Below are 23,798 nucleotides of genomic sequence, written 5' to 3'. Positions count from 1 at the left end.
TGACCGGAAGCCTCAATACACCCAGTGCTGCCTGTCAGAAAAAAATGCGAAACGCGTCTCCGTGTTCGGCGGGGAGGCTGCGTGGCGGAGGCCGAGCGTCGCTCCACCTAACCTCTTTTAACACCGTGGTCTCCTGGGATGATTTCGTGAGCATTCCGATCTTCCACGTGTCTCTCTCCGCTTCCTTCACCTTCTTCTTAACCAATGTTTCCTTTTAGAAGTAGCTGAAAACTTTCCTAGCCCAATGTTTCTCTCCCATTTTCCTCAATCGGTCTTGAAATTCGATCTTGTTCCTAGCTTCTCTGCACTAAAACAATGTCCATTCCATGTCAACCTGTACCCGATGATTTGAGGTATTCCCCTGTGCTCACAAGGCAAGTCTACTTATGCCACGTTGTTTAATTTATAATCTTGCTTGAACCTTTGATTTCATGCTCAAGACCGCATTGCTGAACGTCAAACCCGGGACTTTGACACCTTTCCTAATCCCTCTCAACACGTCAATCCTATTGTAGTTCCACAGAGCTCTATTTTTCATTTAAGCTGCATTCCTGTTACTCTGAGTTGTTACGTCTCTTTCGTGCTCTCCTATGTACTAAGTCCCATTATTTATTCATACGCCTAAATATTTGCCTTTATGCACTATTTCTAGCGTCACTACCTCTATCTTATGCTCACTGTCTTTGTCATCATAAAAATCATGATTACCGAATTTGCTCTACTGAACTTCATATTTAACTTATCTTCCTTATTACCACAGATGTCTATCAATCTCTGCAGATCACCCTTGTTGTCGGCTAAGAGTACTATATCATCTTCATACATCAATGTTGGTAATGACTGTTCAATGTGTTTTCCTTGCGTGGCAAGAGAGAGGCTGACCCCAAGTTGACTCTCCGCTAATGTGGCTTCTAGTTCCTGTAGAGAAAGCATAAATAACAAAGGTGACAAGTGACATTCCTGGCAAAGCCAGTGTTGCATTTCTGTAGGTTCATATACCTGTTTCTCCCATTAAAAAACTACCTTGTCACTTTTATAGATATCCGTCAGAAGATTAGTTATTCCATCTTCCACATCTGGTGTGTCCAGTATTTCTCACACGTCCTCTTGAATCACACTATCGTAAGCTCTCCAAGATATCTAGAAATGCCAGCCACAGGAGCATCGGTTCTTTTTCCGCTATTTCAATACACTGCATTAATCAAAACAGATTGTCCTCCAAGCTCCTTTGTTTGCGGAACCTATTTTGTAGATCTCCCAGCACACCCTCACTCTCCACTCATGTCTGTAGCCTTAATTATCTGCATCACCAGCCTATATATAAACGAATAATGTCGCTGTTGTAGGATGGTAGCTGTATATGTCGGCTTTCTCTCCCTTTCCTTCATAGATTATGCTCACCCTGCTTAGATTCCACCCATTGGGGGCTTCACCTTTCATTATTGCTTTGCTCGCTGCTTCTCTTATTGCTTGCTTATACTTTGGTCCTAGTTTCTTTATTAGCATGATTAGAAGCCGTCAGGACCTGTTGATGTGTTATTAGAAACCCTCTTTTCTGCTCTTTTCCACTTTCGTTGTCCCAGTGGCGTACTGCGCTAATTGGTCCATCTTCATCTGGTACGTTGCATGCAGCGCTTTCTTGGTTCCCAAATGTTTCGGTCATCATTGTTTTCATATATTCCATCGTCTCATCCCCTCAAGTCTGACCCCTTAAATTGTAGTTATATACATCTGTTTTATGCTTGTCTTATAAGTCAGACAATTTACATGGTTCGAAAACTTCTCAAGCTGCCTTTCTATCCTCTTTGTTTACTTCCGCTATTCATTAAGCCTCCTTTCTTCTAACGTTTTCACTGACCAGAGCAGACGCTTCCCTTCTGCAGCTCAAAAAGTTATGCCAATTTCTTTGGACATCATCTTCCTGTTCACCCCTCTGTTTAGCATACCCGTGTTCTCTGGGGGCTTCTTCACATCTTACTATGGCTCTCTTGACTTCCTCCTCCCACCAGCTCTTGGTATGGTGTCTTCTTGTTCAGGTTGATTTGACTCGTACCTTAACAAGCTCTAGCTCAAAATATCAAGTTGGATTTTTGTACGGGCAGTCTGTTTTAGTATCCTCGGTGTATGTTTTCTCAATCTCCTGAGTTGCTACTTCTATTTGCGTTTCTGAATAAACATTACCGTGTTGTTGCTCATAATATTTCCTTTTAATTTTCATTTCTCCTCCAAAACTCCGCTTCATACATTTGTGATCCCTACCTAAGCTTGTGTACCAATATTCATCTATGGTCATCGCCCTTAGGCAATCGTACATTGTATGAGACATCATTAGGTAATCTATCATCGACTGCAGCCTTCCCACCTCCCATATTATCAGCTCTTCGCATTTCATGGCGCTCTTGCTAATAAATAAATCATGCCTTTTACACATATCAATTATCGATATGCCTGTTGGGTCAATGTATTTATTTATATCTTCTATGTGTGCATTCATACCTTCAAATATAATTACCTCGCACTCTTCTGCTAGTTCGTCAATGTCATGCTCTATGCACTGCACCATTTCTTGGTTTTCCTTTCTGGCTTTTGCCCCTGCCTACAAGAATACAAAACCCAGAAGCTTCATCTGCCCTGCCACATTCCCTTTCAGCCATAAATGTTCCCTGCACTCCAGCTTGGCCCTTAGCCAGTCTGTACTTTTATGAATCGATGCCCCAATACCGCCCTGTTTCTGTTGCCTTCTGTTCTAATACAATATTCCCGCGCGTAATTCGGAATGTTAGGTGGTTGTTTCATGCCCCTATATGTGTTTCTCTAAACCCATATACCATCAGCTTCCCCTCTATTAGCTGTTCTTCTATCTCTCCCCGTTTCAGCCATTCCTCCTACACTGCATGTTAATATACCCTACGTCTGAAAAGGCTCGGCCCTCGTGGCTACGTCTATCTCGGCCCCGAACTCTACGTGTCTTGGATATTGGTGCCTCTTTGAAATCGTATCTGCCTACACCCCCTTTCAAAGAGTTCCCCTGGTTGTTTTCCTCGTTACTATCTATCTTGGAGCCCGAAGGGCTCGCGTACCCTCTAAATAAGCTGCTACTCATCCTGCAAGTCATCAACCCACCTCATGACCTAGCCTCTAATTGAAGTGAGCTCTGTTTCGTTCAAAACCACTTCACCTATGCACCTCTCTCTTTAATTCAACTGCCTCAACGCCTCTCTCTCTGCTCATCTGCCATATCTCTTTATTTGCGTTGAAACCACTCTTTGCAGGTTGCCGTCACGCACCGCTACCTTTGGTATCATGCACATCACTGCCTGTACCTGAGGGGAGATGGCACGCATGTCATGAACCCCTTTCGCCAGTGGGGTTGCTCGTCCTGCCGAAGCTTCATTTAATACATCGTTTGCACCACCCGTAAATATTAGGAGGTTTCGTTCATCAGCTTTAGTTGTGAGTTTTGAGCTCGCTTGCCTCATGACTGCTTCCAGCTTACGTCTTCGAAACATTCCTACCGAAACACTCTTGTCAACTCTACCCTCTCTTCAATTCCATCTGTGCATCGATTTAAATTCGAGTCCCCAGCGAGTATCACGTGCTGTGACTTTTCAGCTAGAGTGTCCCGCACCTAGAGATTACTTGCACCTTTGACGCCAGCTCCTTTGTCTCATTTCACCTCTACTTCGCTGAAGCTCCGTCTTGTGACCATTGAAACGCCTGAACCTGCTTTTTTTTCTAAACTGTTCTCTCTTCTTTCTACGCCGTTCTGGTTGCCAGTGTCCTACTGTGCTCTCCGTCTGCCTCTCCTTTGTTAACCTTCACTAGTGCTTTCTCGGCGGACCTGAGCCTTACTGCCATAGCCTTGTTTGAGTGTCAGTCAGCGCCACCAGTAGCCATGGCGATGAGGGTGGCACACACTTGATGAGCCTGCTTTGACATCACGTAGCACGTGAACTTATTACGAGATGGCAGCTGACCAGCTAGCCAAAACCACCACGCTTGACGTGGTAAGTCTGGTTGATCCCGCCGTTGGCGCTTCACCAGCGCAGTGTGGTTCCCCAAACCATTTCTCTTCTGCGTCAGCGTGCTGTGTTCCGCAAGCAATGGCGGCACTTTATGGTTCTGGATCAACGCAACGAAGCAGAACACAGATTCGACTGATCTACACGCACCTTATCGGTTGATGGGAATGAGTTCCCATAACCAGTTAAAGGGCACTTCCACACAACTCGTTGCACAGCACCAGCTGCCGACGCACCCTTCCGCACTGATGAAGGCCAGCTTCGCCAACAAGTCGACCCTTGGGCAGGGCTTCACCAGCGCGATGCAGTTGTCCAAACCGTTTCTTTTTGCCGCCACATGCTGTGTTCCGCCGGAAATGAAGTTACTGAATGGTTCAGTACTAACGAAAAGGCACAGAACTCCAATGAGACCAATCTACAGATGGAGAAAGGGGGCGCGGGTGAGACGATGCCCGCATGAGGAATCGGCTCGAGCGTTGTGAGCGGTAGAAAGGGCGAAGTGAGAGATAGCTGACAAGTGGCGAGTGCGTGGCAGGCAAGGAAGAGCGTCGTCATGGCGCACTGCTTGGAGGGCGTGAGCTACTTGGCACCGCTCCAACACCTGCGGCAAGGCAAGTGGTGTGGATGAAAGGACAGCGTTACACAGGCTAGTCAAAGAGCTGCTTAGCATCTAAAAAAGAGTAACCCGCATATTGGCACGGGGAGAACTCTTATAAATGCGTCGCACAATGAAGAGAGGAGTTATCTTTTGAATGTTGCGTGATCGGGTATTTTTTGATAATGCTTTATTGTTATTTCGTCTTTATTATTCCTAATTATTGAATGAAAAAAAGCGTAGCCTCCAACGCCAAGCGAAAGCCAAGACGCCCTTGACTGAATTTCAAATGCGCGAACCAGTGCCTTCATATACGGGGTGGTCAGTGAGCGGTTCTGCAGTGCGAGCAGTTCGCTTTTTTTTTTGCTAGAAGACGCTGCTTGAGTCGACCTTGCGAAGCGATACAGGGAGAGGGGAGCGACAGTTGTGTGCGTGTCTTCCTTGGCCGGCACGAGATGCCTGCATGCAGCAGGAGACACAAGACGCTAGCGCACGCGGTTGAGTGTGGACACCGCCGCCGACCCACGACGTGGGACATCGTGCGAATAAGAATCGCTCCGCATTTAAAAAAGAACCGAAGTGCAAAACCTTGCATATGCTTTCACAGCGCGACAAGCAAGAGTGGTTTTAGGCTTATCGTCAGGGTGTTAACTCAACGCTAATTATCAGCCGCAGAGATCAGCTTAAAGTGCGAAAGACAGGGACATTTTTTGTTGTTGTCATACAAATCATTCCAGCTGCAAACCATATAGGTTACATGAACGAGCCATGATATTTACTTTAGGTGCAATCAAACAAACTTGCGCATAACGTAGCATGCTTAGAAGTATTATTGTGTGTGAAGCGTCCAGCATCGCGTACGTGTAACATTGTTCTCAACCGTCTTCTTTATATACCTATATACTATTGTTTTCATTGTGAAGCTTTTTATTTTTACACATTTCTACACCTATACTTCCCAACGAAGAACATTTTTAAGTACGGTCATAAATAAAGGCGTTTGTTGGCTTTTTTTCCCGCTGTATTTCTCGGCTGTTCACTCTTGATGGAAATCAATACTCACTCACCCTTTTCAATGCTGAGTCTAACTCGTGGATGTGACATCTGTCATTGATGGGAACCTAAAAAAGGTACAACAATATCATGAGAAAGCTCTGGCCGGTCTAAATCTCTGTGAATTGGCACTATGCAAAGCAGTGCGCAGCATGCTGTTCATTTAGCATTGCTTGACTCTAAGTCGGGTGTTGTTTGTAGATTCGTGCATTTGTGGGTAACTAGTTCTTTTGAATATAGGCTCAAAGGCGAATATTCTGCAGTGCGATGTCTGCAAGTGTTTTTATGCTGACTAGTTTGCTCATTCTGAAATTTGTAAATGTGCTGGGCTGCACAATATCTCTGTTGAGTGCAGGAAAAAAAAAGCAAGGATGATAAAACACTACACGTAATTCTTTGGGTAAACCGAAAATGTTTTACTTCGGCATGAATAATTATTTTTGTAAATCCTGATTGCACTGCTGCGCAGGCGTTATGGTGTGTCAAGTGACTCAGTCGGCTGCTTTATATACGTGCCTTGCGCTAGATTTTTAGTTGCGATTTCATTGCTTGTGTTGTCTGCCCTTGTCCTCGTCCGATTTTAGAGCTGTTGTTCTTACGAGGAGAAAAGAAAGAGCCCGGTATAAATAAATAAATATATTCAATGAAATAAATGGATAAATAAATAAATAATTATTTGAGCGTTAGAAAGCCTACCTACAGAAGAGGAGGAGAAGAAGAGGTTGAGAAATGGAATAGACACAACATGTACTGCCCTAGTTCGGAGAACGGCTTCGCGCCAAGCCTGTATAATAAGATCAGTTCACATGTTTGCGTGTGAGCCTCCTAGAGCCTCCCTTCAACAAAAATTACCACATTTATTAAAGCATGTATACATTATTTATCCACAAAAAATCTTTAATCTGGCGACATTGTCCTATGTGAGTATAATGATGAGTATGATGACCTCATATGGATGGCGCAAATACCTGCAAGAGGGACGCGCCAAGAACCGGGCGGAAAGATGCCAAAGTAATGAAACTAAAGCCAGTCATAGAAATTGCTGTAGAGATAAAGCTGCGAATATGTGAAAATAATTACTCAGTAAGCGCTCAAGCCATCTGTGTTTCCTGCTAGAAATAACTACGCATTACTGAATAAGAATCTGAATAAATGAAAATAATGAGAATATGGTAATCTTTTTGCTTCTTTGATATTGTTACAAGACTACCTCAGGCTGAAGAAGCAAGACAGACAGCGAGAAAGACGACGTTATTCAAAGATGTGGGCGCGCTCTCGCCTGCGTTGGTGTCTGGGTCTCCCAAAGTTGGTTGCAACAACGTGTTGTATATGGAAGCTCGCCTACCTTCTCTGGTAAATAGATTAAAAGTTCTTAGTGGGCAAGCATTTTTAAAGATATACAGTTCACATCTAAGACGCTCATTTTAGGTTTTCATTCAAGAACCAACTTGATTTTTCGAAACACATTGGTCGCGACTACACACCCCGCAAATAATATTTGCACAAGCGATGTTACAGCAACTGAATGTAAAAATTAATTATGTTGGTCTAATACACAGCCTAAAGTCAATGTTTAGCCTACAATTTGAGGATTTTTTCTCATAACTCTAAACAATTGGCACATAGGTACTTAACTGACCCGTTAGCAGATTATCTAGCTCATTTAGAAATAAGCAACATCATTGCGACTGATGCAACTGTGTCAAAAGCAAAGGCTGGAGTTGGCATCTTCTCTCCTTCTTTTGGCTGGTGATTTTCGATTCATCTCCCAGATTATACACCTGTATTCATTGCAGAATTATTGGCTGTTGTTCTTGCCCTACGCAAATTTCCCTCAAGCGCATCATCAGCAATTATCAATACAGACTTGTTACCACTATGTAATGCACTTTCTTCGGCAGCAAATGCAGAGCTGATGAATATGTTTTGGCATTTAGTACCAACAAACGTGAAAAAGCTGCATTTGCTACGGGTACTAGGCCACCGCGGATTATATTTGAACAAAATGGCGGACTCTTTTGCAGCAGTATCCCTGAATGGGCCCACCATCCCAGTTTTGCCAGATACGGCTTACGTGACAGCGCCCAGGTTCCGAAGTGCTTGTTTGCGATGGGAAATAGGTAATTTGAATAAATTTAGAGATTTCGAGCATTTAATGTATTGCTGGAATAAACAGTGGCGTCTCTCGCCAGTTAGAGATCACTTATACCAGATTGCGCTGTACAGTTCCACAACTAAATTATTACCTTAACAAAGCCCGACTCAAGGCGTCACCTCAGCGCATTTTCAGCAACGAAATTGAAACAACTGAACATTTCTTTTTATTCTTCCGTGTGTTACTCTTATCAGAGAAAAGGGTTTTTAGTAGCCGCATTACAAAAGCTAGGAATACAAGTAAATTTACCAGTACGTTTATCACTTCGCGGTACTTCATTTGGTTACTACCACAAGGATATATGTTCCCCTGTGTTTGATTACATAAATGCAACTAAAAGATTACCGTGCTAGTGAACCCTAACCTTTTCAGATCTTTAGTTTATAATTCCTAGCGATGTCTGTCAGGAACATGATATGGTTTGATCGCTTGCTCAGCAAACATTTTTGTTTATTGGCCGAATTATCTCTAAACTAATTTTTCAGATTGGCTTTGCCTTCGTTTCCATTTCGTTCAAGTATCCTGCTACCTGGTTCTTCGCCCAAACCACTCTGTGGGTGAGCGCCATCCATCTGAGGTCATCAGCATCAGCATCAGCCATTTCGGCTTAGGCTTGGCATCGTGCGAATATATCTCAACTGTCACCTCGTTTTCCTGTGTGCCCTCCCGTAACATTTCGGTGGAATGTGCGGGGTAGCACATCACGACGGAGCTACGCAGCGGACGCCAAGTTGCCGCTTCTAACATGTCTACCGACAGGGATGCTGCTCCAACAGCCATGCCTCGCGCATCAAGGGCGCCCACCTCACCTGTGGTCATTGTGACCACTCCACCCCGCAATCCTGGCAACTTTTCGGGCACTGTTGGTGAAGAAATCGATGAGTGACTTCGACTGTACGAGCTTGTGAGTGAAAACCACAGGCGCGACCCAACCATCATGCTGGAAAACTTGGTATTTTACTTGAAAGCTACGACCAAGGCAAGGTTGAACAACAACGTGGAAGAGCTCACCAGCTGGGACGTGTGTAAGGCGAAGTTGGGTGAGTTGTTCGGCCAAACTGCCTGTTGCAAGCAGGCCGCTAAGAAATAACTTGGTAACCATGTCCACGCATCCACGGAGTCTTACCTGGTCTATATTCAAGATGTCTTGACCGTCTGCCATAAGGCTGATACCATCATGACCGAAGCCGACAAGGTTACGCACGTACTCAAGGGCATCGCTGATGATGCTTTTAGCCTCCTTGTATTTAAAGGCTGTTCGAAAGTTCAACACGTCGTTAACGAGTGCCGACGCTTTCAAGAGGCTAAAAGCCATTGCGTTGCCCACCACTTCACCCGTACTCCATACCCCGCTGCAACGTCAGCTTGCGAAGACCTTCGTTTTGATAACCAGCCCAATCCACTGCCTGCTTACATTACAAGGGTCCTTCGACGCGAAATCGAAGTCATGTCACCAGCACTCTTGAGAGTACTGACACCGAATGATCGTCAGCCCACAATATCTCTTATACAGAGCGTCGTGCGCGAAGAAATGGCAAACGTGGGCCTTCAGGCGATCTGTTTCGTGCGCCGACCCGATGTCATCCACATGCTCTGAACACTCGTTAGCACTACGGACGTCCTGCTCTACATAACCGAGATCCAAACGCATGGAGGACGCCTGAAGACAGGCCACTTTGCTTCCGGTGCAAACCAGTGGGACACCTTTCACGTCATTGCCGAAGCACGCGGACCTCACCCTCACGCACAAGCCCAAACTTCACGAACTTCGACGTATCAGCCCGCCCTTCTGGCCAAGAACCGCCCCGCCGTGATGACTCAGCTTATTACGACATGACCGCCACACCGATGCCCAGTAATGTCGCTCGCCTACACGGCGACGAAGATTCTCGTGGTCTCCTCCGCCACCCCGTTCCCCATCCCCGTCCTTCGCCCGACGGTTTCCTTCGGAAAAATTACTGGTGCCGCTTTTGGAGGTGACGCTGCTGCTACGACTTGCCCCACAATTTATCTTTTGACCCTCCCGACCAACCAGAAATTGATTGATGTAAAAGTGGTAAGTTTATCTGTTAAAGTTTTAGTCAACACTGCCGCCCAAATTTCTCTTACGATCTCACATATTCGGCACTGCTTAAAGAAAGTCTCTACTCCAGCACCTCCACGCTGTGCTCGTGTTGCTCACGGTAGTGCAGCTACCGTCGTTGTTGTCTACACAGCACGCGTTACTATAGCCAGCCATCAAACCTCCGTCCTCTTCCCTGTTCTCAACAACTGCACCACTGATGTTATCTTTGGTCTAGACTTTTTGTCCACCTATTCAGCTCTCATTGACTGTTCAGCTAGCACGGTGCAACTTGACCTACCATGTACGACTGATACGCCCAATCCGCCCCAATTTCGTATCTACTCTGCTGAGCATGTCCTTTTGTCACCGCAAACAGTTACCTGCATTGCCGTAACAGCGTCGCCACCTGTACCTGATGAATACTACGTGCTCACGCCCTTTACAACCGTCCTTCTAACTAACAGTGTTTTTTTTCGCACACTATCATTACGTTATGGGAAAACCGTGCTTGCATCCCTTTGCAGAACTTTTCTCTGTGTCCACAAGTGCTTCCGTGAGGAATAGCCCTCGCCACACTGCCACCCTCTGAGGATCGCGTCATTTCTGCTTTGTACCCCAATAATGTGCGTAGCGCCAACTGCACGCAAGCCTGTTCTTCAACAGAGAGTCCATCTTCTAATATGGGAAAAATGATTGCAGTGAACCTTCTGCAATATCAAACTGACACGCTCCATCACGTCCTAGAATCGTACTTGGACGTATTCGACTTCTTTGACCAAGCACTAGGTCAAACCAGCATAGTGCAGCACGCATTGCCACCGGCGGTGCATCTCCAGTACATCGACGACCGTACCGCGTTTCTCCTGTGGAGCGTCAGATCATTCATAAAGAAGTCGATAAGTTGCTCGCCAAAGATATAGTTGAGCCATGTTTTAGTCGAAGGGCTTCCCCTGTTTTTTCTTGTAAAGAAGAAAAACAGTTGGCGATTCTGAGTAAACTACCGACATCTGAACCAGATCACTAAAAAAGACGTCTACCCGCTACCGCGCATTGACGAAGCCCTGATTTACCTTCATGGCACTAAGTATTTTTCCTCCATCGACCTTCGCTCAGGGTACTGGCAAATTGCTGTCGACGGCATAGACCGCGAAAAGACTGCTTTTGTGACCCCTGATGGTCTTTACCAGTTTAAGACCATGCTATTCGGACTATGCGATGCTCAAGCCACCTTCGAATGAATGATAGACACTCTCTTGCGCCTCTTCAAGTGGTCAATTCGCCTATGTTACCTTGACGACGTCATTGTATTTTCCCCGACCTTTGAGACACACCTCGACCGGCTTTCTCTATCCGTTCTATTTTTCGTAACGCAGGACTGCAACTGAACTCATTGAAGTGCCACTTCGGACGCCAGCAAATAACCATGTTGGGCCATCTCGTCGACTCCTCTGGCGTACGCCCTGATCCTGATAAAGTTAGAGCTATGCGAAACTTCCGCGTTCCGTGTAGCACTAAGTCCGCAGCTTTTTAGGTCTATGTTCTTACTTCCGACGTTTTGTAAACAATTTTGCGTTCGTGGCCCAACCTCTTAAGGACTTGCGGAAAAAGGATGTTTCATTCCCTCGGGGCGATGTACAAGCTTCGACGTTCTCTAATCTCATCGCGTTGCTTACAACACCACCTATTCTGGCCCAGTTTGGCATATCTGCCCTAAGAGAAGTCCGCACTGATACTAGCGGCCCCGGAATCGGTGCTGTTCTGGCCCAGCGTCAAAGCGGCTGCGTCCACGTTATCGCATATGCCAGCCGTCTGCTCTCTGCGGCCGAGCGGAACTACTTGATCACCGAACGGGAATGCCTTGCTCTAGTTTGGGCGGTTGGCGAATTTCGGCCGTACTTACATGGTCGCCATTTCACCATCACAACTGATCACCACGCCCTCTGCTGGCTCTCGTCACTAAAGGATCCCACTGGGCGTCTTGGTCGCTAAACATTAAGGCTCCAAGAATATTGAGACGTGTATAGAACTGTCGCTCCAGCACAACTAAAATGGCACCCAAAAGGAAGAAGACGACAACGTGGTTGTTGTGGGTTGGACTCTCGAGCTTCCCCCATTGGCCTGCATGACTGTGAGCTCTTTGGGCCGTTAGCGAGACCAGCTGTCGGTGAATAAATCTTCCCCGTAACATCTTTCGGTGGAAGGTGCGGGGTATTCACACAGCCCGGCTCTGGAACTCCGCAGTGGACGCCAGCTTTGTCCAGCCGCGATGCCTGAAGCTGGCACTCAGGCCTCGCCATCCGCGCCAGCTCCTTCAACTGTAATCCCCCTCCCCCATCTTCTTGACCCTGGCACGTTTTCCGGGATGGACAGCACAGACGTCGAAGAATAGCTCGCATTATTCGAGCGTGTCCGCAAGCACTATAGGTGGGACGAGACGCTTACACTGGCTAATGTTCTATTCTTTCTATTCTACCTTCGGGGTACGGCACGCGTCTGGTATGAGACGCATGAAGAAGAGTTAACCAGCTAGAATACATGGAAGCGAAAGCTTCGAGACTTGATCGGTCGGTCAGTTTTTAGTCAGATGGCAGCCAGGCAGGAACTCGCGTCGCGTGTTCAATCAATGACGGAGTCGTATGTCACGTACATCCAAGACGTACTGGCACTGTACTGGAAGACTGACAAAAACATGTCTGAGGTGGAAAAAATCAGCAACGTGTTGAAAGGCATTGCTTATGATGCTTTCAACATACTAATGTGTAAGAACTCTACCACTGTGGACTCCATCATATCTGAATGCCGACAATTTGAACAAGCTAAAAGCAGAAGAATAACCCACCACTTCACGAGACTATCAAACACCACTGCGACTTCGGCTTGCGAAAATTCTGTAGTGCCCGTTTCACTTGCGCCTCCTGCCAATATCGCAAGGATTGTTCGCCAGGAGCTGGAGGTCATGGCACCCACTTCCTATCAGCCCCCTGCGCAAGACAACTGGGCAACAGTATCGCTTATTGAAGCCGTCGTACGTCAGGAGTTTGATAACCTGGGCGTCCAGGTTCCCCAGCCTGCCAGGCTCATGCCACTGCCCATGAGCACTCCCATCCACAACCCTGACCACCACCATGCTCCATTTATCACTGCGGCTGCTCGACTCCTCGGTTTCCACCACGCTATCGAAATCCATCTGAGTGGCGCACACACGATGATCGACCCATCTCCTTTTCTTGCTCTCTAGTTGAGCACATCTCCGACCATTGCAGCAACAGGTGGTATTTCTGGCCAAGCTTTTCTAATGTCGACCGCCGTTAGGACCGTGGACGCTATTCGAAACCCGCTTTTCCGAATGACTATCTTCAGGACCCTTCACCTCGCCATTCATCTTCACGCTCCGAACCGTTCTACGCTGACGTCGTCATCCAAAGAAACTGGTCTAGCCGCTCGCCGTCACCTCAGGGTCGGCCATCACGCTCCCCTTAACGCCACCACTCTCCGTCACCGGCTTATACTGGTCATCCCCCGGGAAACTGACAAGTGCAGCTCCTGGAGGTGGCGCTGCGTCGACGGCTCGGAGCGAAAACTCTCAACTGACTACAAATTCAAGACGCAATTTACTTCGAGTGTTCGTTGATGACCACGCCGGTACAGCTCTAATTGACACTGGTGCCCACATATCTGTTATGAGTTCCACTCTTCAATTTTGGCTGAAAAAGGTTCTCACACGCGCAATGTTCTCTACTGTTCGAGTGGCCAACGGAAGTCAAACATCGGTGCTTGGCATGTGCACTGCCCGCGTTACTGTTGCCGGCCCCCACACTTCCGTTCTCTTCGCAGTCCTCGATGCTTGCCCACACACGTCATCCTTGTAATTGATTTCTTAACTGCCCACTCCGCCATCATCGATTGTTCTACCGGTATCTTACGGCTCGAGTTGCCTTTGTGCACCGATTTCACTCCTCCAAGTCGCGCTCGGCTACGATCCGTGCCATGAAGTCTACGGCTACCGCCCCAGGCTGCTATGCACATTTCTGTGTCAACTTTTCCGTCCGTTCCTGATGGAGGCTATCTGTTGGCTTCCCTCATTGATTTGACCCTTACGCACCACATCGCACTACCGCACACTATAATGGTTGTTGCTAACAACACGGCGCTGCTTCCAGTTCTCAACTTCTCTACGTGGACCGAAGTTCTTCCCCAAGTTATCACTTTAGCCGATCTTTCCACCCTTGATGAATGTTCGATTTGTTCTTTTACTCCTGACACTAATACCATGGCCAAACCTGTCATCACCTCGCATTATATGGTGTTCCTCGACAAAATGATATCCGGCGACCTTTTACTTTCCCAAGTTGCAGCGCTCCGGGGTGTTCTATTTTTTTACCTTGATATCTTTGACGTTTACGACTGTCCCCTGGGCCGCACAAGTGCCGTAACCAACCGCATCGACACCGGCGATGCCAGTCCACTCCACAAACGCCCTTATCGCGTGTCACATACGGAGTGCCAAGTTATACAAGCGGAGGTCGAGAAAATGCTAAACAAAGATGTCATTGGGCCTTCATCGAGTTCTTGAGCCTCCCCTGTGGTTTTAGTAAAAAAGAAGGACAACACCTGGCACTTTTGCGTCGACTATCGCCACCTGAATCAGATCACTAAGAAGGACGTTTATCCTCTAACCCGAATCGTTAATGCGCTCGACTGCCTCCACGGCGCCAACAATTTCTCGTCGCTTGACCTTCCATCTGGATACTGGCCAAATTCAGTCAACGACCACGACCGCGAAAAGACAGCATTCATCACACCCAAAGGCCTTTACTGATTCAAGGTCATGCCTTTTGCGTTGTGCAATGCCCCGGCTACTTTCGAACGTATGATGCACTCTCTCCTCCGCGGTTTGAACTGGTCGACCTGCCCCTTGCTATCTTGACGATTTAATCGTTTTCTCGCCCTGTTTTGAAAGCCACCTGGCTCGTCTCTCACGAGTTCTTGAAGTTTTTCGTTGCGCTGGTCTTCAACTGAATTTGTCGATATGCTCATTTGGACGCCGGTAGATTAAACTACTCGGCCACCTTGTTGACGCCACTGGTGTTCAATCCGACCCTGCCAAAGTCCATCCAGTCCGAGAATTCCCGGTTCCGTGTTCCACACAAGAAGTTCGCAGTTTTATTTGGCTCTGCTCATACTTCCGCCGCTTTGTCTTCACCTTCGCAGATATATCTAGTCCCCTCACGGATCGCCTCAAAAAGAATGTGGCCTTCTCTTGGGGAAAGAACCAAGAACATTCCTTCGCGTCGTTGATTACTGCCCTCACATCACCACCTGCGTTGGCTCATTTCAATTCAGTGGCTCGAACAGAGCTTCGTACCGATGCAAGCGGCCATGGCATAGGTGCTATACTCGCTCAGATACAGACTGGCACCAACCATGTGATAGCCTACGCTAGTCGCCTTCTTTCGCAAGCGGAAACAAATTATTCCATCACTGAACGGGAATGTTTAGCCCTCGTTTGGGCCATTGCAAAATTCCGTCCGTACTTATACGAACGTCCGTTCGCAGTCATCACGGACCGTCATGTGATTTGCTGGCTGTCGACGCTTAAGGACCCTACAGGAAGACTCAGCTGATGGGCACTTCGATCCCAGGAGTACACGTTCTCGGTTGTGTACAAATCTGGAAAGCTGCATAGCGATGCTGACTGCTTACCCCGCACCTCCACCAAAAGATGTTACGGGGAAGACTTATTCACTGACAGCTGGTCTTGCTAACTGCTTAAAGATTTAGCGTGCAGTCATGCAGGCCAACGGGGGAAGCTCGAGAGTCCAACCCACAACAACCTGGTTGTCGTCTTCCTTTTTTTGGGTGTTGTTTCAGTTTTGCCGGAGCCAGAGTTCCATACATGTATCAATATTCTTGGAGCAGTAGTGTTCAGCGACCAAGACTACTCAGTGACTTACAAATATGGCTGTTTACACCATGACGTTGACTGCTTCTCCGGCCATCAAGTGGACCCCCCCGAGGCTCTAGATGAAGCGCCGCCATGTGTGCTCTTACTCTGCTTTGTGCAACATTTGTGATTAACAGCGCCAAGATCCCGTCTTGCGTGACATTATTGAGAAGCTGAACTCTCCGACACCCCATCCGTCTACTCGACTGTGTGTTCTTAAAGAAGACACCTTGTACCGCTACGATGTCAACAAAAATGGGCGCAAACTGCTGCTTGTGGTGCCTTCCAATCTACGTTCAAGTGTCATCGCCCAGCTCCGTGACACCTCCACCTCTGGTCACTTTGGTTTCTTTTGAACTTACGACCACGTTCAGCATTGATTTTACTGGCCCAGGCTCTATCGCTCCGTGCGCCGCTACGTCGTCGCATGCGACGAGTGCTAACGTCGAAAAAAAAACCCTATGAGTCTTGCCGGACTGATCCAGCCACTTCATCTTCCTTTTAACTCCTGCTTTCGAGTTGGTCTTGACCTCCTAGGCCCTTTCTCTCAGTCTACCTCCGGAAACAAACAAATAGCTGTCACTACGGATCATACAGCCCGGTACACCATCACGTGGGCTTTGCCAACCAGCTGTGCCACAGATTTTGCCGATTTTCTTCTGTACGATGTCATCCTCCATCATGGTGCTCCATGCCAACTCCTCACAGATCGTCGACGCTATTATCTCTTTCAAGTTATTGATGACCTGCTTCGCTCTTGCGAAACCAAGCATACATTTACGACAGCCTACCATCCACAAACAAATGGGCTTACCGAAAGACTGCACCAGACCTTAACTGATATGCTCTTCATGTACGTCTTCTCTGACCACGTAAACTGGGACGTTGCATTATCCTTTGTTACATTTGCATACAATTCCTCACGCCACGATATTGCTGGGTTTTCACCATTTTATCTCTCATTTGGCCGCGACTCAACTCTACCTTTCGACGCCATCTTCCTGACTGCTGTCGATTCGCTTGCTGAATACACCCCTGACACTATTATTAGAGCTCGCAAAGTACGAGAAGTCGCTCGGAAGCACCTCTTAGCATCGCAAAAGCAAGAGAAGCAACGTTATGACGCACTTCATCACGACGTCTTATTTGCCCCGGGTTCTCTTGTGTTGTTTCGGACCACCACTCCGCATGTTGGTCTCTCTGAGAAACTGCTTTCCCGTTACTCAGGACACTTCCGCGTCTTGCGCCAGGTGACCAACGCTACCTACGAGATAGCCCCGCTGAAGTCATCATCTCCCTCCGCTCCACTGTCTACAAACATTGTACATGTCCTCCGCCTTAAGCTCCACCACTCCTCAACACCATAGAAAGCACCAAGACGGTGCTTCTGCACCCGGGGGTTAAGTTACGAGACTACCTCAGGCTGAAGAAGCAAGACAGACAGCGAGAAAGACGACGTGATTCTGGGATGTGGGGCGTGCTATCGCTTGCCCTATCGGCCTATGCTTGGCGCCATGCGAATATATCTCAACTGTGACCTCGTTTCTCTGTGTGCCCTCCCGTAACACGATAGTCAAACACAGTAGAGCATACATCCTTGGGGCAGTAACCTAATGCAGTGCCGCCAAGTTATAAAAGCACTGAAATATTTTTGTCACTATTCCTAGCTTCTCTGCTGGGGCTTTTTAAAATATTTTTCTGGGATAAGAATAACAGTGACAGAATGAAACGAAATGTCCAATTACTTTGATTTCGCTGCACAAAATGCACTACGGGGACGCCTTGAGTTTACCCTTAGGTGATATTTTGCTGTGTAACTACACAGCACAATCTGGTATAATCAAATTGTAACTGACGTTATGCACACAACCGTTTATGCCAGCGACGTCTTAAATGCTCGGATTTTTTATAAACTCATCCAGAAAAGTTTCCCATTAAGCATTGCAAACAAACGTTTCTGAACCTTAACGCTGTCACCTACGTCGTACCTGGTAAAAATGGGATGCTTTTTGTACTCAGGGATACTGTCGCTAAAGAGTCCGCCATTTCGTTCAAATGTAAGCCACGGTGGCCTGGTACCTATATCAAATGCAGTTTTTCTACGTTTTATGGTATTAATGACGAAACCTGTCCATCTGTTTAACATTCACTGCAGCAGAGAGTGCAGTACACACTGATAGGGAGTCTGTAATTATCACTGCTGCTGCTTCAATTGAGGGCTTTTTACGTAGGACTAGAACAGTAGCCAATAATTCTGCAGTGAATACAGGGTTGTAATCTGGGAGTCCAATAAAAAATGACCAGTCAATGGAAGAAGAGAAGATGCCAACCCTAGCCTTTTCTTTTGACAAAAAATGCATCAGTCGCATATATATCGCTTATCTCAAGGTGAGCTAGATGATCTGCTAACTTGTCCTTCAATAGCCATGTGGCAATCTTTTCGGATTATGAGGAATTATATAATCAAATTATATGCTAAACATACACTCTAGCTTACCTATTGGGCTAATATAGTTTGTGAAGTGTGTAATCCCGATCAATGCGTTTCGAAGAATGAGTTCGGTTCTTGATTGAACACGTAAAATGAGCGTCTCTGGTGCAAACTGTATTGTGTGACCTATTTGTTAGCAACCATCACATGTTTGTGCACCTCAAAGAAAAACAAAGAACAAGAAAATTCAGACCCTTTTCACCAAAGTTCAGACCATTTTTGAAGCCACTAGCTGCAGCGGCACTTTTTGCAGCAGCACTGTGACATCATATTTGTCACGCTATTTTTCCCTGAGCGAGCAACACGCCCCCATTCCATGCAAAAGAGCAACTGCTGATAACAGTGCTAGCACAGTTCCCGAGGAGGCAACTATGTGCCGCCACCACCCAGTATTTGAAAGACGCTTAGGCGGGGTGAGGCGTTCTGGTGTTGAGATGCCACGAAACCTGCTCTACTGTTATCTTCTTGAACCCAGCCACGTACAGCTTTGATGTTTAAAATATGACTCCATGGAGTCGGCTAATAGAACTCGTGTAAAAGTGAAACGCATAAAATACCACCGCACGTGACTCTGACTGAATTTTAAACCAGTCAGTGAAATTTGTTGCAGAATGCATGCCAGCACATGCAACGATGATTTAGAATTTTGTTAAAGTGGCCGTCATAAAACGCCACCAGTCCAAACAATTCACTCGTGCTAGCTAATACTATTGTAGACACCTTGCCTTGAAAATAAATGTCTCGTTCCCCTCAAGTGTCATTACAAGCTACTTCCTTTATTCATCATCATTATCATTGTACCAAGATGTTTGCGTCCGATGCCTCTCTCAGTTACCTCCAGTACACCCTGCCCTGTGCACGTTGATTCTTCTTGTTTTTCACAAATTTCTTATTTTTATCACTCTACCAAATTCACTGTCATTCTTACTGCATTGCCTTGGTTATTTTTTTCAGAAAAGAACGTCCTGTTCGGGACTTTTTCGGTCGTATAAAACTCTCCCCATTATTGTGGATAAATACAGATAGCGAGACATTTGGAAACACACATAATAATTTACAACCTAGAGAACTTGATGGAAGACTTGTACGCGTGCGCGTGATTTACGGATATCTTCATTTTGCCACGCTGCTTAAATTCCTACCAGAGTGAGTCCTGCCTTGGCCGCGGCGAACTGGCACACGATGTACCGGTGGCAAGTGGGGGAAAGAATGGCAACTCGTGAGCCCGACTCCACTTCCAACGAGAGCAGACCTTGAGCCACGCGCTCAACCTGGGTAGAAGAGTTGAGATGCCCTACTGTCGGTTGCGAACTGGCAGAACAAATAAACACTTATTGCATTCAGACGCTTGCATTATTACAAAAATTACGACTACTGGTGCCAAGACTGAAAGAAGTGTGGAGCTGTTCTTTTTTTTTGCTTCCGGTTTCTTAGTTTAATTGTTGATTTCTGATCTCATGCATACTTCTTTTTTCTTTGACTCTTTATCATTCTCGCTTGCTTCCTCTCTTACATTTTCATGCGTGAGTTTGCCTGTGTTACACCAAGTGACGACAGCTTGGCCGTCTTTTATGCTTAGCACTTAAAAGTTGGTCACTCTGGCAAGAAACACTTTGAGACGAAAATTGAATCCCAAATCATAACAGTTGTTTTCATTAGGAAAATTGCTTGCTCCCACAACATGGGATAAAATAAACGAGGCACACTAGAATTATTCACATCCAGTAAAACATGTCCAGTTTGTTCCGATTTCAGCACCACTCGTTCGTTATTTTAATTGGCCCCCGTTCACCTCGGCACCTCCTTTGCTAACCTGGTTTTGCTTTTCGGTGGACAGCGTCACAACCATGGCACAAGGAAATGTAGCTTTATGCATGTAAACTGAGCTATCCTCGAATGCCTACTGGAAGTGCACTTTCCTTAGTGTAGAGTAGAGTACATTGGCACACACCAACGCTGGGCATTCATCAAGAATCAGGCATTTTTAAATATAAAGTTTTAATTATTTGAATAGATAACGTCTGTTTATTGATTAACTGGTTTCCAGCAAAATTGAAAACACTGAAAAAGTAATAATAAAAACACCGACAGTAACGGTGAGGTGGGTAATTCAGGGAAAGATCGTCAGGAGTTTAAAAAACGCAAAATAGGAAAACAGGAGTATCAGTTGGTTCTACGATATAAAACTTTTTTCAACTTTTGATTAACTCCTCCGAGGCATTGATAACCTTCCCATCACTGTGGCTAAGGCGCAAAGCCCCGAATGAAAGCACATTTGATGCATTTGGACCTAGTCTAAGGACTCGGCACATGGCTCCTAAAGTAGTTTTTCACAAAGTCGAGTATCTGTTGCAGGAAATGACATAAGGTGCTCTTGTCTCATGTACTCTGCAAAAACAACAGTTAGGAGCAGCTGCCAAACTAGCTCTGTGTAAACTAAAATTAAGATATTGAGTCTGACAACGTAGCTTATTCATAGCAACTTGTTTGAGGTCTCTTGTTTGACATATTCTACTGTTCCAACGATGTGTGATGTGGTGAAATTATAATGCAGTCGTTAATAATAAAGCAGAAATTGATTCTAGCATCTTTTTTGTTCTTATTCCAGCACCAATTATAAATGGGTATGACAAAACATCAGTAACCAAACCATTCAGATATGTCTTTGCTAGCACATTCTCTATTTCAACCACCAATCAACCCTCCTGTCCAGCAAGCCAAACAAACTTGATTAAATTTATACGAAGACGAATAATGTATTTCAATGCACTGAGAATATGTGAGTTCTCGTTTACCTAAAGGCAAGTATGCGCCGATAAGAAATGCGTCATTGTTACTGCAGGACATATTAATACTGTTAATTTCCAGAGCAATGAAGTGATCGCCAAATGTTCTTCTACAAAAGTGGGCACAAAATCTGGAAGGCGAAGGGAAAAAGACCAATCTAGAGTAAGAGTGAAAATACTAATTCCAAATTTTTGCTCACCTCAGAAAGCATCAGTCACCATGGCTTTCTTAGTTGGCGTAAGTGCCCAATAAACGTTCAAAATACAGTTTGAAAATTTTTATGACATTAGTTTAGCATCTTTTGAAAAGACGCCCACCACTTTGCGACAAGTTTTTCTCCTTCCCCAATTTCTCAGCACCCACTACGCATTCTTAAGGCACCACGGGCTCTGACACATTTTGCCAATGCCGGTCTGCTGATGCTGATCAATTAGACGTAGATGTATAGGTACATCCTAAATTTTTTGGCTCACACCTACCCTTCGAGAGTGGCCAAGAATCGGGTAGCTTAAAAAAGAGAATATATATAGCGAATCCTAGATGGGAGAATAATTTCTCTTTCACCACAGCACAAATGTTGATTTGTTTGTAAATTATTTTTGAGAAAAAAGTAGATAAATCATAAGCCAAGGTGAATCAGTAAGTAATATTTTCCAATCACAACGCATTCTCTCGGTTCCGATGTTGCGTGACTACAAAATTGCTGTTTCAGTAAATAACATAATTAATAGAAATTCACCTTTGCCTGCTGATCTTTTTTCAATTCCTAAACGCAATACGCGACATGCTTCGAATGGTAATTTCAATCTGCCCAAATGTTTTAATGTTTACGGAGAAAGACTGATACAGTTTAGTGGAACAAAAATATGGAACACGGTCCCCCTAGAGATTAAAACGGCACGTAATTTCAGCATGGCATGTAAATCATTTTTTCTGTGGAGTCAAGACATGTAAGCATGTGTGTGTGATTCGATTTTCATTGTATTTTTTTAATAAGTGCCTATGTATAGAAACTAGCTGCAAGCTAATAAGTATGCATATCTGCAAGAAAAAATGTATTACTGTGTTGTTGTTGTTACCTCAGAGCTGACCTGTACACTTTTTTATGTTGCACATTGTATTGGACCGTCCACTAGCCACTTTAGGCTATCGGTCCAAATAATCCCTGTAATTGCATATATCTATTTATGAAAATAAAGCTTCATTGATTGATTGATTGATTGATTGAAATAAGTTCCTACCCAACTAGCAATAAATGATATGAAAGGAAATTTTCCTGTTGGCAACATTGGTTATCTGAGAGTCTTCGGTACTTAGGGGTTTGAGCAAATCTATTCAACTGTTGGGCAAAGTCTTGCGTGGCCAAGCAAACTTTCCAGTTGCTGTTCCCAAGGGTATTGTGCCCCCAGGCTTAGTAAATTTGGTGTCGTAAATGTAATCCAAGAATTCGTAACGGTGTTTCTACAGATATTGTTTTTACGTTGAAAACTTCCGACAAGATTTAAATTATATCTGAGCACTCTGTAATGGATGGACCGTCATATCTGCCATTAGTTGCTCAATGCAGGTGTTAACGAGATGCCATTTCCCCGAAATTTCGTGGTCGCAGTCATCGTTTGTTAGCGACAAATCAAAGAGGATGAAAATAAGATGTATATAAAAATGTGCAGTTTGCGTGCAATTTAGCCCAAACGCGCTTCATGATAACCAGGTGTTCAACCACAGAGGTACCTCATAGCTTGAAACTGTTTCGGCAAAAACGTTATATGAATGTCCTGAAGTGTGAGGACTAACACAAAAGCACGTAATGTTGCGAGGCAAAAGAGTAAAATTACGCCAGGTGCAGAACTAGTAAATAGATGTTTTAGAGGCCCCACTACTAGAAAGCGCTCAGACAAACTTAAGCATCATTACCTGCAAAAGCGTCAAAAAAGTGAGCAGCTGCATAGGTCTACATGTTTCTTTACGGACGCATACTGGGTCCTTCGCTGATTCGCAAAACAAATGGTGGTGTAGTGGGCACCTAACCAGTGTACTTATAGTAGACATTATAAAATAGCTGAAAACTGTCCAACACACACACGTGTGTGTTCTCTTGCGACATATGGAACGCATACACAAAAAATGAAAGCTTGGCTAGCGATTGAGAAGGCGCGGGACAAGATTATGCGATTGTGTACTGCTTTTGACATCGGAAACGAAGCGTGTTCCGAGGTTATTTCATGCATGGTCTAACTGAACACTTCGGCCATGCAATTTTATACTAACGTGGCTATATTGTGACGGGGTCGTGACGTGAACGAAAGGAGCAGACTGTTCGCCAAATAAGAAATGTTCATTCGGGCCTAACTTGTGGCCCCGTAAAAGGAACGTCATATTACAGATAGCGGCGAACGCAGTGCCACCCTTCGATCAACTGAGAAGCAGCGAAATGTGTCGGCATTTATACACTTGCCATCGAACATTCTAGTGTTATCGCAGGTGGTGACATAGGTTTAAGAATAATCACAAAGTTTCACGAAGAGGGCGCAACCTTGACAAAACGATCTACTACAGCCTCGAAGACTCTCTGACACCCTATAGGTGTAGTTTGCGCTGAACATGATGTAACAGGGCAATAACAACATTTGAAGAAAGGAACATAGCATTGCCGCTCTCTGAAAAAGGCATCGTCGCGATGCTTTAA

At 45.5% G+C, this 23,798-nt stretch overlaps 1 protein-coding gene across 1 annotated transcript in view; it reads right to left on the bottom strand.

Annotated features, from left to right (window-relative positions):
* The window catches only part of LOC119174058 (putative acyl-CoA synthetase YngI), a 584,783-nt gene that overhangs the window by 512,028 nt on the left and 48,957 nt on the right, over positions 1-23,798 (bottom strand). The window contains exons 4-5 of the mRNA XM_037424838.2: positions 19,468-19,596; positions 5,685-5,738 (exon numbers count right to left, since the gene is read on the bottom strand). Coding sequence (XP_037280735.2) covers positions 5,685-5,738; positions 19,468-19,596 — 183 coding nt within the window. The remainder of the gene's footprint in view (positions 1-5,684; positions 5,739-19,467; positions 19,597-23,798) is intronic.

Source organism: Rhipicephalus microplus, chromosome 5 (assembly GCF_043290135.1).
Source record: "Rhipicephalus microplus isolate Deutch F79 chromosome 5, USDA_Rmic, whole genome shotgun sequence".
NCBI classification, from domain to species: Eukaryota; Metazoa; Arthropoda; class Arachnida; order Ixodida; family Ixodidae; genus Rhipicephalus; species Rhipicephalus microplus.
This window is presented reverse-complemented; position numbering and strand designations above follow the sequence as displayed.